General features: G+C 35.5%; 1 protein-coding gene across 9 annotated transcripts in view; it reads left to right on the plus strand.

The window, feature by feature from the left end:
- LOC145715080 (ubiquitin carboxyl-terminal hydrolase 9X-like) overlaps positions 1-14,575 on the plus strand; it is a 173,803-nt gene that overhangs the window by 101,811 nt on the left and 57,417 nt on the right. For all 9 annotated transcript variants that reach the window (XR_014137099.1, XR_014137101.1, XR_014137100.1 and 6 more), the window contains 2 exons: positions 5,643-5,768; positions 5,988-6,157. Coding sequence is in view for 5 of the 9 variants with exons in the window: in XM_081794666.1 (XP_081650792.1) it covers positions 5,643-5,768; positions 5,988-6,157 (296 nt within the window). In the remaining 4 variants the exon portion in view is untranslated. The remainder of the gene's footprint in view (positions 1-5,642; positions 5,769-5,987; positions 6,158-14,575) is intronic.

The following is a 14,575-nucleotide window of genomic DNA, read 5'->3' on the forward strand; positions in this document are numbered from 1 at the left end:
TTAATTCCCTTGCCTTTGAGGATGTGTCAAGTAAGAAATTGCTACGGCTGACGTCAAAGAGGTCTTTTCCTGCTTTCTCCTCTAGGGTTTTGATGGTTTCCTGTCTCACATTCTCCATTTTGAGTTTATTTTTGTGAATGGTGTGAGAAAGTGGTCTAGTTTCAATCTTCTGCATGTTGCTGTCCAGTTCTCCCAGCACCATTTGTTAAAGAGACTGTCTTTTTTCCATTGGGTATTCCTTCCTGCTTTGTCAAAAATAAGTAGGCCATACGTTTGTGGGTCTAGTTCTGGGGTTTCTATTCTATTCCATTGGTCTATGTGTCTGTTTTTGTGCCAGTACCGTGCTGTCTTGATGACTACAGCTTTGTAGTAGAGGCTAAAGTCTGGGATTGTGATGCCTCCTGCTTTGGTCTTCTTCAAAATTATTTTGGCTATTTGGGGCCTTTTGTGTGGTTCCATATGAATTTTAGGATTGCTTGTCCTAGCTTCAAGAAAAATGCTGGTGCAATTTTGATTGGGATTGCGTGAATGTGTAGATAGCTTTGGGTAGTATTGACATTTTGACAATATTTATTATTCCAGTCCATGAGCACAGAATGCTTTTCCATTTCTTTATAACTCCTTCAGTTTCCTTCATAAATTTTCTATAGTTTTCAGCATACAGATCTTTTATATCTTTGGTTAGGTTTATTCCTAGGTATTTTATGCTTCTTGGTGCAATTGTGAATAGGATCAGTTTCTTTATTTGTCTTTCTGTTGCTTCATTATTAGTGTATAAGAATGTAACTGATTTCTGTACATTGATTTTGTATCCTGCAGCTTTCTAAATTCATGTATCAGTTCTAGCAGACTTTCGGTGGAGTCTGTCGGATTTTCTATGTATAATATCATGTCATCTGCAAAAAGTGAAAGCTTAACTTCATCTTTGCCAATTTTGATGCCTTTGATTTCCTTTTGTTTTCTGATTGGTGATGCTAGAACTTCCAACACTATGTTAAACAACAGCGATGAGAGTGGACATCCCTGTCGTGTTCCTGATCTCAGGGGAAAAGCTCTCAGTTTTTCCCCATTGAGGATGATGTTAGCTGTGGGCTTTTCATAAATGGCTTTTATGATCTTTAAGTATGTTCCTTCTATCCCGACTTTCTCGAGGGTTTTTATTAAGAAAGGTTGCTGGATTTTGTCAAAGTCCTTTTCTGCATCGATTGACAGGATCATATGGTTCTTCTCTTTTCTTTTATTAATGTGATGTATCATGTTGATTGATTTGCAAATATTGAACCAGCCCTGCATCCCAGGAATGAATCCCACTTGATCGTGGTGAATAATTATTTTTATATGCTGTTGAATTCGATTTGCTAGTACCTTACTGAGAATTTTTCCGTCCATATTCCTCAGGGATATTGGCCTGTAGTTCTCTTTTTTTACTGGGTCTCTGTCTGGTTTAGGAATCAAAGTAATGCTGGCTTCATAGAATGAGTCTGGAAGTTTTCCTTCCGTTTCTATTTTTTGGAATAGCTTCAGAAGGATAGGTATTATCTCTGCTTTAAACATCTGGTAGAACTCCCCTGGGAAGCCATCTGGTCCTGGACTCTTATTTGTTGGGAGATTTTTGATGACTTATTCAATTTCTTCACTGACCATGGGTCTGTTCAAGCTTTCTATTTCCTCCTAATTGAGTTTTGGAAGTGTGCGGGTGTTTACGAATTTGTCCACTTCTTCCAGGTTGTCCAGTTGTCATATAAGTTTTCATAGTATTTCCTGATAATTGCTGTGTTTCTGAGGGATTGGTTGTAATAATTCCATTAATATTCATGATTTTATCTATTTGGGTCCTCTCTCTTTTCTTTTTGAGTAGCCTGGCTAGAGGTTTATCAATTTTGTTTATTTTTTCAAAAAACCAACTCTTAGTTTCATTGATCTACTGTATAGATTTTTTAGATTCTGTATTGTTTATTTCTGCTCTCATCTTTATTATTTCTCTTCTTCTGCTGGATTTGGGCTATCTTTGCTGTTCTGCTTCTATTTCTTTTAGGTGTGCTGTTAGATTTTGTATTTGGGATTTTTCTTGTTTCTTGAGATAGGGCTGGATTGCAGCGTGTTTTCCTCTCAGGACTGCCTTTGCTGCATCCCAAAGCGTTTGGATTGTTGTATTTTCATTTTCGTTTGTTTCCATATATTTTTTAATTTCTTCTCTAATTGCCTGGTTGACCCACTCTTTCGTTAGTAGGGTGTTCTTTAACCTCCATGCTTTTGGAGGTTTTCCAGACTTTTTCCTGTGGTTAATTTCAAGCTTCATAGCATTGTGGTCTGAAAGTATGCGTGGTATAATTTCAATTCTTGTAAACTTATGAAGGGCTGTGTTGTGACCCAGTATATGATCTATCTTGGAGAACGTTCCATGTGCACTCGAGAAGAAAGTATATTCTGTTGCTTTGGGATGCAGAGTTTTAAATGTATCTGTCAAGTCCATCTGATTCAATGTATCATTCAGGGCCCTTGTTTCTTTAATGACGGTGTGTCTAGATGATCTGTCCATTTCTGTAAGTGGAGTGTTAAAGTCCCCTGCAGTTACCACATTCTTATCAATAAGGTTGCTTATGTTTATGAGTAATTGTTTTATATACTTGGGGGCTCCCGTATTTGGTGCATAGACATTTATAATTGTTAGCTCTTCCTGATGGATAGACCCTATAATGATTATATAATGTCCTTCTTCATCTCTTGTTACATCCTTTAATTTAAAATCTCGTTTGTCTGATATAAGTATGGCTACTCCAGCTTTCTTTTGACTTCCAGTAGCATGATAAATAGTTCTCCATCCCCTCACTTTCAATCTGAAGGTGTCCTTAGGTCTAAAATAAGTCTCTTCTAGACAGCAAATAGATGGGTCTTGTTTTTTATCCATTCTGATACTCTATGTCTTTTGGTTAGCACATTTAGTCCATGTACATTCAGTGTTATTATAGAAAGATATGGGTTTAGACTCATTGTGATGTCCGTAGGTTTCATGCTTGTAGCAATGTCTCTGGTACTTTGTCTCACAGGATCCCCCTTAGGATCTCTTGTAGGACTGGTTTAGTGGTGACGAATTCCTTCAGTTTTTGTTTGTTTGGGAAGACCTTTATCTCTCCTTCTATTCTAAATGACAGACTTGCTGGATAAAGGATTCTCAGCTGCATATTTTTTCTGTCATCACATTGAAGATTTCCTGCCATTCCTTTCTGGCCTGCCAACTTTCAGTAGAGAGATCCGTCATGAGTCTTATTGGTCTCCCTTTATATGTTAGAGCACACATATCCCTAGCTGTTTTTAGAATTTTCTCTTTATCCTTGTATTTTGCCAGTTTCACTATGATAGGTCGTGCAGAAGATCGATTCAAGTTACATCTGAAGGGAGTTCTTTGTGCCTCTTGGATTTCAATGCCTTTTTCCTTCCCCAGATCAGGGAAGTTCTCAGCTACTATTTCTTCAAGTACACCTTCAGCACCTTTCCCTCTCTCTTCCTCCTCTGGAATACCAATTATGCATAGATTATTTCTCTTTAGTGCATCACTTAGTTCTCTAATTTTCCCCTCATACTCCTGGATTTTTTTATCTCTCTTTTTCTCAGCTTCTTCTTTTTCCATAATTTTATCTTCCAGTTCACCTATTTTCTCCTCTGCCTCTTCAGTCCAAGCTGTGGTCATCTCCATTTTATTTTGCAGCTCATTAATGGCATCTTTTAGCTCCTCCTGGATGTTCCTTAGTCCCTTGATCTCTGTAACAATAGATTCTCTGCTGTCCTTTATACTGTTTTCAAGCCCAGCGATTACTTTGATGACTGTTATTCTAAATTCACTTTCTGTTATGTTGTTTAAATCGCTTTTAATCAGTTGGTTAGCTGTCGCTATTTCCTGGAGATTCTTTTGAGGGGAATTCTTTCGTTCGTCACTTTGGATAGTCCCTGGAGTGGTGCTGAACTGCAGGGCACTTCCCCTGTGCTGTCTTGAATAACTTGCGTTGGTGGGCGTGGCTGCAGTCAGACCCGATGTCTGCCCCCAGCCCACCGCAGGGGCCCCAGTCAGACGTGTGTAACTTCTCTTCCCCTCTCCTAGGGGCAGGATTCACTGCAGTGTGGCATGGCCCTTCTGGGCTACTTGCACGCTGCCAGGCTTGTGGTGCTGGGGATCTGGCGTGTTAGCTGGGGTGGATCCGCAAGGTGCACAGGGATGGGAGGGGCAGGCTCAGCTCACTCTTCCTATGGAGGTCCACTTCGGGAGAGGCCCTGCGGCACCTGGAGGGAGTCAGACCTGCCGCCGGAAGGATGGATCCACAGAAGCACAGCATTCAGTGTTTGAGGTGCAAGCAAGTTCCCTGGCAGGAACTGGTTCCCTTTGGGATTTTGGCTGTGGGGTGGGCGAGGGAGATGGCACTGGTGGGCGAGCGCCTTTGTTCCCCACCAAGCTGAGCTCTGTCGTCCGGGGCTCAACAACTCTCCCTCCCGTTGTCCTCCAGCCTTCCCGCTCTCTGAGCAGAGCTGTTAACTTATAACCTCCCAGTTGTTAAGTCCCGCTTGCTGTCCAAACACACTCCGTCTGCCCCTCCGCTTTTGCCAGCCAGACTCGGGGGCTCTGCTTGGCCAGCGGGCTGCCCCTCCACCCCAGCTCCCTCCTGCCAGTCCAGGTAGCGCGCACCACCTCGCTGCCCTTCCTACCCTCTTCCGTGGGCCTCTCGTCTGGGCTTGGCTCCGGAGACTCTGTTCTGCTAGTCTTCTGGCGGTTTTGTGGGTTATTTAGGCAGGTGTAGGTGGAATCTAAGTGACCAGCAGGACGCGGTGAGCCCAGCGTCCTCCTACGCCGCCATCTTCCCCCTTTGAATGGTTTATTTTTTATTATTCTTGACACAGTATCTACTTACTCATAATAAATGAAGATTATCATAATTTAGGATTAAATACTGAGACTATAACCTCTTTTATTTTAGCGTAAGTTTCATGAAATTGTATTTAATGTTCTCTATTAATAATAGTACTTTAGAAAACACTTTTTAAAACTTTTAAACACGTTACTTGAGGTATAATTTTTATACTGTATGAACTAGGTCAAAATAAAGCATATGGTGAGCATATATGGTACAGTCAAGAAAATAGGCTTTTCATCAGCCCAGCAGTTTTCTACTCTGACCTACAGGGAATCGCTGCTCTGCTTTTTGTCATTATAGAGTAGTTCTCTGTTTTTTAAATTTTGCACAAATGCGGTCATATTGTGTAGTATTGTGAAAAGTAACCAAGTCACACATGCTTTGGTAGGCTTATTTTTCCTTATCCATGTACGCACATAGAAATTAATGGCTGGGTGATTTGGTTTTCCTGTGTTTAAAAATTCTTAAAAGTATGTAATGAGCCAGATTACATTTTAACCTAAGGCATACTTAGTCTGTAGCAGATAAACATGTTTTTGCTTCATCTGCATATATTTTATGACTTGAGGTGAAGAGGTAAAAAAATGGTACCAAGGCTACTTTTAGACACTAGGTAGTGTGTAGCATATTTGTGTTATTTACAGTCATTTATACTACTACTTGCACAAAGAGAAATATTTTGTTTTCTGATTATTTCACTTCATATTTTGTCAGCATTTTTAAGTATTCATTTTCTTTCAGGCTTCAAGGTATATGCCTGATACTTGTGTAATTAGAGCTATACAAAAGATCATCTGGGCATCAGGATGTGGGGCCTTAGAGCTGGTATTTAGCCCAAATGAAGAAATCACAAAAATGTATGAGATGGTAAGAATGATTACAAAACTGTGTTTCTTTTATGTTAATTGTGCACATAACTAAATTTTCATCATCTCTGACATCTTTAAGACCAAGTCATTTGTACCTTAATAGTTTAAGCTTATTGCTATAATTAATGTAACAATATATAATTTTATCTTGAAAGGAAAACACTTCAGTGTATCTTAAATTAATGAGTAATTTATTCTTGATTCCCTAACTTTACAGACATCCAGTGCAAGCAGTGAGCCAGAACTGGAGGATGAACAGGTTTGCTGTGAAGCATTGGAAGTGATGACATTATGTTTTGCTCTAATTCCAACAGCCTTGGATGCACTTAGTAAAGAAAAAGCCTGGCAGACATTTATCATTGACTTATTGTTGCACTGTCCCAGCAAGTAAGTGATTTTTTTTTTCTCTAAAAGAAAGCTGACCTTATTCTTTTAAACAGAAATGAATTAGTTTTTATCATAATTTATCAGAAGTTAAATAAGGAAACTTTGGTTGTTTACTTAGCACTTTTATGTATAGGAAACATTTATTTCACGTTTCACTTAACCCAGGTGGACAGTTCAGTGACCTTTAGGCTTTTAAATAAAGTGTTGTGCAATTATCACCACTATCTGTTAAATTTTTTATCCCCCTAACAATTTGTTTTTAACTGATGATTCCCATTTTCCAAACCTCTAGCTCCTGGTTACTTCTGATCTACATACTGTCTCTGTGAACTTGCATCTTTTAAGTATCTCTCACATAACAGGAATCACAAAGTATTAGTCCTTTTGTGCTTGTATTGTTTCAATTAGCACGATGTTCTCAAAGTTCATCCATGTTGGAGCATGTTGCAGAATTTCCTTTTTAAAGCTGAATAATCCATTGTCTGTATATATGCCATGTTTTTACTTATACATTCATCAGTTGATGGATAATTGGGTTGTTTCTACCCATGGCTATTATAAATCAATAATGCTACTATGCTAATTGCTATGAACCTGGATATCTGTTGGGGTACACATGCTCAGTTCTTTTAAAAATGTACCTGAGAAATAGTTATGCTAGGTGAAATGGTAATTCTATGTTAAGCTTCTTGAGGGTCCACAAAACTGAATTCCACAATGGTGCACTATTTTATATTGCCACCAGCAATGTACAGAGATTCCAGTTTCTCCATACCCTCTCCCATGCTTGTTATTAGTTAACTTTTTCAGAATAGTAGCCCTTCCTGTGGATGAGACAACATGGCATTTTATCATGGTTTAGATTATTTCTGTAGCAAAGTTGAGATTTTTTCATGTGCCTATGGTATATCTAGTGTGGAGAAATACACTCATTTTTAAATTGGATTGTTCAGGGATGCCTAAGTGGCTCACTGTTAAGCATCCAACTTTGGTTCAGGTCATGATCTCACATTCCGTGACTTCGAGCCCCATGTCAGTCTCTGTACTGACAGCCCAGAGCCTGGAACCTGCTTCAGATGCTGTGTAACCTACCCCTCCCTTGCTCACGCATGTGCACTCTTTCATGAGCTCTCTCAAAAAAAATAGTAACATTAAAATTGTTTAAATAAATAAATAATTTGGGTTGTTAATGTGAATTTTACATAGGTTCTCCCCATTCAGCTATAAGTACAGTTGGAATCTTGAGCAAGATTACATGAAATCTATAGATCACTTTGAGTAGTATTAGTATCTTAGTAATATGAAGTCTTTCAGTACATCAACACATGTTGTATTTTATTTAGATCTTCCATTTTTTTCAACATCTCCTTGTACCTTCTTAGTTACGTTTATTTATTCCTGAGTGTTTTATCCTTTTTGCTGTTTTTGTGGGTAGTACTGTTTTCTTAACTAATTTCTTGTTGTCTCTGGATATTCATTGCTTAGTGTATAGAAATGCAGGTAACTTTTACATATTGACTTCATAGTTTACAGTTTTGCTGAATTCAGTTTCTTGATGAATTCTTCAGGATTGTATTAATATATAACATTGTGTCATTTACAAATGGAAATAGTTTCACTTCCTCCTTCCCAATTTTGGTATGTTTCATTTTCCTTTTCTTTGCATATTTTGAATAGAAGTGGTGATAATGACATCCTTGTGTTGTCCTGATACAGAAAGATTTTAGTCTTTAGTCACTGGTTAGGAGGTTAACTCAAAGATTTTTGTGTATGATCTTCATCCTTTTGAGAAGTTTCCTTTTTATTCCTTGGTCGTTAAATGAATTTATCATAAAAAGGTTGGAATTCAGTGAGGTTTTTTTTTCTGAATCCATTGAAATGGTAACAGGATTTTTCTCTTTATTTTATTTATGTGATGTATTAAAAAAAATACTGATTTATGTATTAAATCTCTTGCATTACTGGAGTAAATCTCACTTGATCATTACATAGAATATTTTTAATACACTTACGAATTTGTTACTAATTTGTTGAGGATTTTATTTTTATTATGGTACAAATATATAACATTAAATTTTCTAAAGACCATATAGCTAATTAATATTAAATATATTTATAGTATTGCATAATAGAGCTCTAGAATTTTTTCATCTTGCAATAGTGAAACATCATACCCACTAAATGCTAATATGTCCCCCAGCACATCACCACTACTCTGCTTTGGCAACACCTTTTTACTTTCTGTTTCGGTGATTTTTTACTACTTTAGATACTTTGTGTGATTGGAATCATGTGGTGTTTGTCTTTATGTCAATGGATTATTTGTTTAGTGTGTTATCCTGGAGGTTTTTCCATGTCAAACCACTTGACAGGATTTCCCTCCTTTTTCAGGCTACATAAAATTGCACTGTATGTATTGTCACATATTTTTTATTCATTCGTCTGTTGATAAACATTTCTGTTGCTTCTGTCTCTTGGCTATGGTTAACAATTCTGTGATGAATTTGAATGCGCAAACATCTCTTCAGAGCCTACTGTTTGAATTATTCTGCCTGTATCCAGAAGTAGGATTACTGGGTTATAGTTAATTCCCTTTTTTTAATGTTTACTTATTTATTTTTGAGAGAGAGAGGGAGCAGGAAGCGTCCACACAGGGGAGGAGAGAGAGAGAGGGAGACAGAATCCAAAGTAGTCCATGTAGAGCCCAACGCAGGGCTCGAATTCACAGACTGTGAGATCATGACCTGAAACATCAGACACTTTACTGCCAGTTAATTCTGTTTTTAATATTTTGAGGAATCTCAATACCGTTTTCGTAGTGAGAACGGCTTTTTACATTTCCACCAACATGGTGCAATTGTTCCAATTATTTCACAAGCTGTATGACACCTCTTATTTTGATAGTGGTCATCCTAATGGGTGCAGAGTGACATTTTGTTGTGTTTTGATTGACATTTCACTTTTGAGTTTCTTCTCATATGCTAGTTGGCCTTTCTGGGAATATTTATATATTTATATTCTTATGGGGTTATTTAGGGTCTTGGTATATCTTTGTTGGGCTTTGTTATCAAGGTGATTTTCATGTTAAGGAGTAATTAGGAAGTCTCTCCCTTTAAATTATTCACTAAAAATTATTGATTTGTTACATTTCTTCTTTAGTATAATTCACCAGTGAATTTTTCTATTCCTTGGCTTCTTTTGTTGTTGTTGTTGGGGGATGTTTTTTGATAACTGTTTGGATTCCCTTCCTTGTTACAGATCTATTCATTGGTTTCGAATCTAATTTACTGTTCTTCTACTACTTTTTTCATGTTGGGAACGTAGGTTAATCATTGGAGTAGGTCTTCCTTTCTTAGCATGTATTTGCTGCTGAGCACACTGCTTTTGCTATACCCTAAAAAATGTTGATGAAGTATATTTTGTTTGTGTTTTAAATGAATAGTTTTTAAATAGCTTAATTTTTTCTTCCTTGACCCATGTGTTACTTAGAATTATGTAGTTTCATCTCTCTATTAAGCATATGTTAGGGTTTTCTAGCCATCTCTCTGTTAATTGATTTTTAATTCCATTGTGATCTGAAAACATACTTTGTATGATCATTCTTTTAAATATTTTAAGATATGTTTTATATCCCAGAAATTTCTATCCTATTGATAGAAAATTCTATCAGTGTCAATCTGAGATGAATATACATTCTGCTTTCATTAGAGGAAGTACTTTCTCGATGTTCATTATATACAGTTAATTGGTGGTGCTCTTCAGTTCAGCTGTGTCATTATTCATTTTCTGACTGATGGATCCGTCGGTTACTGGTAGTGGGGTACTGAAGTCTCCAACTGTAATAGTGAGCACTTCTATCTCTCCCTGAATTTTTATCAACTTCTACCTCATGTATTTTGTGCTATTGATAGTTGCATAAATAGTGTTCTGATAACTTTCCTTGCTCTGTAGTCTGCTCTGTGTGAAATTACAATTTTGTCTGAATTATCACTTCTCCAGCTTTCTTACTGAGTAGTATAGAATGTCTTCTCCAGCACTTTAATTTTAATCCGTGTTTTTAATAGGGGTTTCTTTCAGTAATATATACTAGTCTGTAATGTGCTAAAGTATGTATTTTTGTGTATTTAGACCTTTTAATTTTAAAGTGATTATTGGTGTCTTTTGAATATTATCTACCATATCTCTACTCATTTTCCATATTATTGATTCTTTCATGTTTTATGCCTTTTTATATCTTTCACTTAAATATATATAACTATGTAACTTGTTACTACATTTCATGTACAGAGTTTACCTGTACTAATGTTTGTTTTCTAAAATTTGCAAATTGGTCACAAGTGCTAAGATTAATATTGGAAAAGATTGGTATTAAGGTTTTTTTTGATGCATTATAATTTTAAAGAAAAATTTTCTTCAGAAAACAAAATCAATTGTTTAATATTGTATACTGACTTATTTTTATTTTTAAAAATTTTCCCAGCTTTACTGAGGTGTACCTGATAAATAAAAGTTATGTGTATGTACAGCATATACTGTGAATTTCTTAAATATGTAAATTGTGGCATGGTTACTGAAATCAAGGTAACTAATACATCCTTTGCTTCACACAGTTCATTTATTTATTTTTTCTATTTTTTGCAAATTTGCAAACTTGAGATCATCTGTTAGCAAATTCTAAGCACTAAATATAGTTACCAAATTGTACTTTATTTCTACAAAACTTGTCAAAATTCTGAATAATCAAAATTTTGTGCCCTTTAACCAAGATTTTCCTAAATACCATTCTACTCTCTCCTTTTAAAAATGTGAGATTTTTCAATTCCATATTTATGTGAGATTGTGCATGCATACTTGTCTTTTGTAGGTCTGGCTTGTTTCATTTGGCCTCTTGCCCTCCTGGTTCACCCATGTTGTCACAAATGAAGAATTCACTTCTCTCGAACAGCTGAGCTGTTCTCCACTGTACATACATATCATGTTTTCTTTGTCTAGCCATCTATAATAAACACTTAGGACTGAATTGGAGAGTAGATCTTAAAGATTAATTTCACTCAGTTGGATATATATGCAGAAATTGGACTGCTGGATGATATGGTAGTTTTATTTTTAGTTTCTCTTAAGGAATCCATAATAGATTTACAGATTTACATTTCACCAACATTGTGCAGTGTGTTCTTTTTTTAATCCACATCCTTGCAAACACTGGTTATCTCTTGCCTTTTTGAAAATAGGTCTAATGGGTCTAAGGTGATACCTATCTTGGTTTTAATTTTATTTCCTGATGATGAGTCACAATGTTCTTGTTACATATCTATCAGCCTTTATATATTGTCTTTGAAAAATGTGTCCGTTAATGTCTTTTGCCCATTTGAGGGATTTTATTTTTTTTTATGTTAAGCTGCATAAGTTCCATACATTTTGGATAAAAACTTCTTACCAGAATCATGGTTTCCAAATAGATTCTTTCATTCTATAGGTTGCCTTTTCAATCTGTTGTTTCCTTTGCTTTGCTGAGGCTTTTTAAAAAGTTTGATGCAACCCTGTATCTATTTTTGTGTTTTGCTATACTTTTGGTGTCATATCCAACAATGTATGATACCTCTATCTTTGTTCTTAATTGGGATTGCTTTGATTATTAGGGGTATTTTGTGGCACCATATGAATATAGGATTGTTTTTCTGTTTCTGTAAGCATGCGATTAGTATTTTGACAGGGATTCTATTGAAGTAGATTTTTGTTCGAATGAACATTATAACCATATTAATACTTCTGATCCATAGATATGGGATGTCTGTCTGTAATTTCCTTCATCAGTTTTAAAATTTTCAGTTTATAAACCCTACACCTCTTTAAGTTTATTGTAAGCATCTTATTTTGTTCATATTAGTAACAAGCTTGCTTTCTTAGTATCTTTTTTTTAATCCTTGTTTGTTTATAGAAATAAAACTTTTTTATGTTTTGATTTTTGTATTCCACAACTTTAGTTCCAACAGATATTTTTTGTTATTGAGTAAAGTTTCCTACATATATTTTCATTTTTCTATAGTCAGTTTTACTCTTCTGGATCCATTTTATGTTTTGTCTAATTGCTCTAGAAAGAATTTTTACTTCTGTGATAATAGAAGTGGTGAGAGTGGGTATCCCTTGCCTTATACTGTATGTTAGAAAGCTTTTCGGGTTTCCACCATTGATTATGATGTTAACTATTGGCTTTCACATTAATTGTATTGAGGTAAGTTCCTTCTATTTCTTTTTAAATTTTAATCACAGATGAATATTTAACTTTTACTAAATGCTTTTCTGCATGTATTGAGCTGATCGTTCTGTTACTACTACATTTTGTTAATGTGACGTATCACTGACTGATTTATATATATTGAGTCATCCTTGCATTCCAGAGATAATTTCCACAAGGTCATGATGTAACCCTTTTTATGTGCTGTTAAATTTGGTTTGTATAATAGTTCTGGTGATTTTTATCAGGGATATTGGCCTGTAGTTTTCTTAACGTGTTTTTAGCTAGCTTTGATATATATAGAGATGATGCTATCCTCATAAAAGAAGTTTGGAGCTGTATCACTTACTCTGTGTTTTTGGAAAACTTTAAAAGAATAGGATTAATTGCCTGTCAGTGGTAGAGCCATGAATTACCCATGAAACTCTCTGTATTGGTTGGGAGTTTTTAATTGTTAATTCATGCTTCTTAATTTGTTTCGGTTTGTTCATTGTTTCTCTTTCATGATTCAGATTTGGTAGATTGTATATTTCTAGGAAATTACCAGGTCTTTTTAGATTTTTGTTAGTATTTGATTGTAACACTACAATAACATTTTTTCATAATTCATTATCCGTTTTATTCCTGAGACATACATTACAGTGTTTCCCCTTTCATTTTTGGATTTTATTTAAGTTTTCTATTTTTCTTAGTATAGGTAAGGGTTTCTCAATTTGAAACTTCCTTTTGAGATTGCTTTTCCTGCCTTCCACAAGTTTTGGTATGTTCTGCTTTCATTTTCTCAAGATATTTTTTAAATTCCGTTTTTGTTATATCTTTTATTTGTATCTTAGAGAGCAGGAGAGAAGGCGGGTGGAAATAGAATCTGAAGCAGGCTTTCCACTCAGCATGGAGCCTAACACAGGGCTCCATCTCAGACCTGGAATCATCACCTGAGCCAAAATCAAGAGTCAGACACTCAACTAACTGAGCCATCCAGGCGCCCCATAAGTTCCCTCATTTTGATTCTCTTACTTAATGCTTGCTCAGAAGCATGGATGAAAAGTTCTGAATATATCTAGTTAGGTCTATTTAGTCTATAGTGTTGTTCAGTTCTGCTGTTTTCTTACTAGTTTTCTGGCTGAGTAATCTATTCTTAAGAATGGAGTATATCAAGTTTCTTTGTATTATCGTATTGCAATATTTGTACCTTCAAATCTGTATTTGTTTTATATTTAGATGCTTTGATGTTGGTGTTGAACATCCAGTTGAATTGACTCTTTATCATTACTTAATATCCTTCCTTGTTTTTAGTGAGAGTTTTTGACTTAACGTTGTTTTGTCTACCCTGTTCTCTTTCGGTTACCATTAGCATGGAATAATCTTTATTCTTTTCTTCAGCGTCAGCCAGTGTCAATTTATTGTAGGCAGCAGATGGTGAGATCTTGGTTTTTTTTCTAATCCATTATCTATTCAGGGTGGAGGTTTTTTGTTTTGTTTTTGATTAGCAAATTTAGGCCATTTACATTTAAAGTAATAGATATAATAGTTTGTTAATAGATACAAACTTACTCTTGCCATTTTCTTAATTGTTGACTATTCCCTCCATCTTTGCTATTCTATTTTATGATTTGATTTTTTGTGTAATGATACACTTTGATTCATTTTTCTCAAGTATGGCTTGCACTTACGACCTGAGCTGAGAACAAGATTCAGCGCTTAACTGACAGAGCCATCCTTGATTTTTTTCAATATAGTATCTGTTGTTTTTGACATAAAGTTGTATCTCCTTGTGGGTTTGATTTGCATGTCCCTAATGGTGAGCATTTGTTCATGTGCTAATTAGCTCTAGTCAGGTATCTCTCTTAGAGATACGTCTATTCGTGTCTTTTGGCCATTTTTATTCACAGTTTACATCTTTTTATTGTGTGTCCATTAACAAATTATAACTACAGTGAGTTTAAAACTTTAGCCTTTACAGCTGTTAGAGATAGTAGTGATTCATATACCACCATAATGGTGGGTGAATGAATGATGAATGAATGAATGAATGAATGAATGAATGAATGAATGAACGAACAAGTGAATGAATGAGTGAATTTGACTATATTTATCTTTACCAGTTTTATACTTTTATATATGTTTTTATGTTACTGATTAACATTCTTTCAACATGAAGAACTTCCTTTAGCATTTCTTAGGCA

This window comes from Panthera onca, chromosome Y (assembly GCF_046562875.1).
Source record: "Panthera onca isolate mPanOnc1 chromosome Y, mPanOnc1 haplotype 2, whole genome shotgun sequence".
Classification (NCBI taxonomy): Eukaryota; Metazoa; Chordata; class Mammalia; order Carnivora; family Felidae; genus Panthera; species Panthera onca.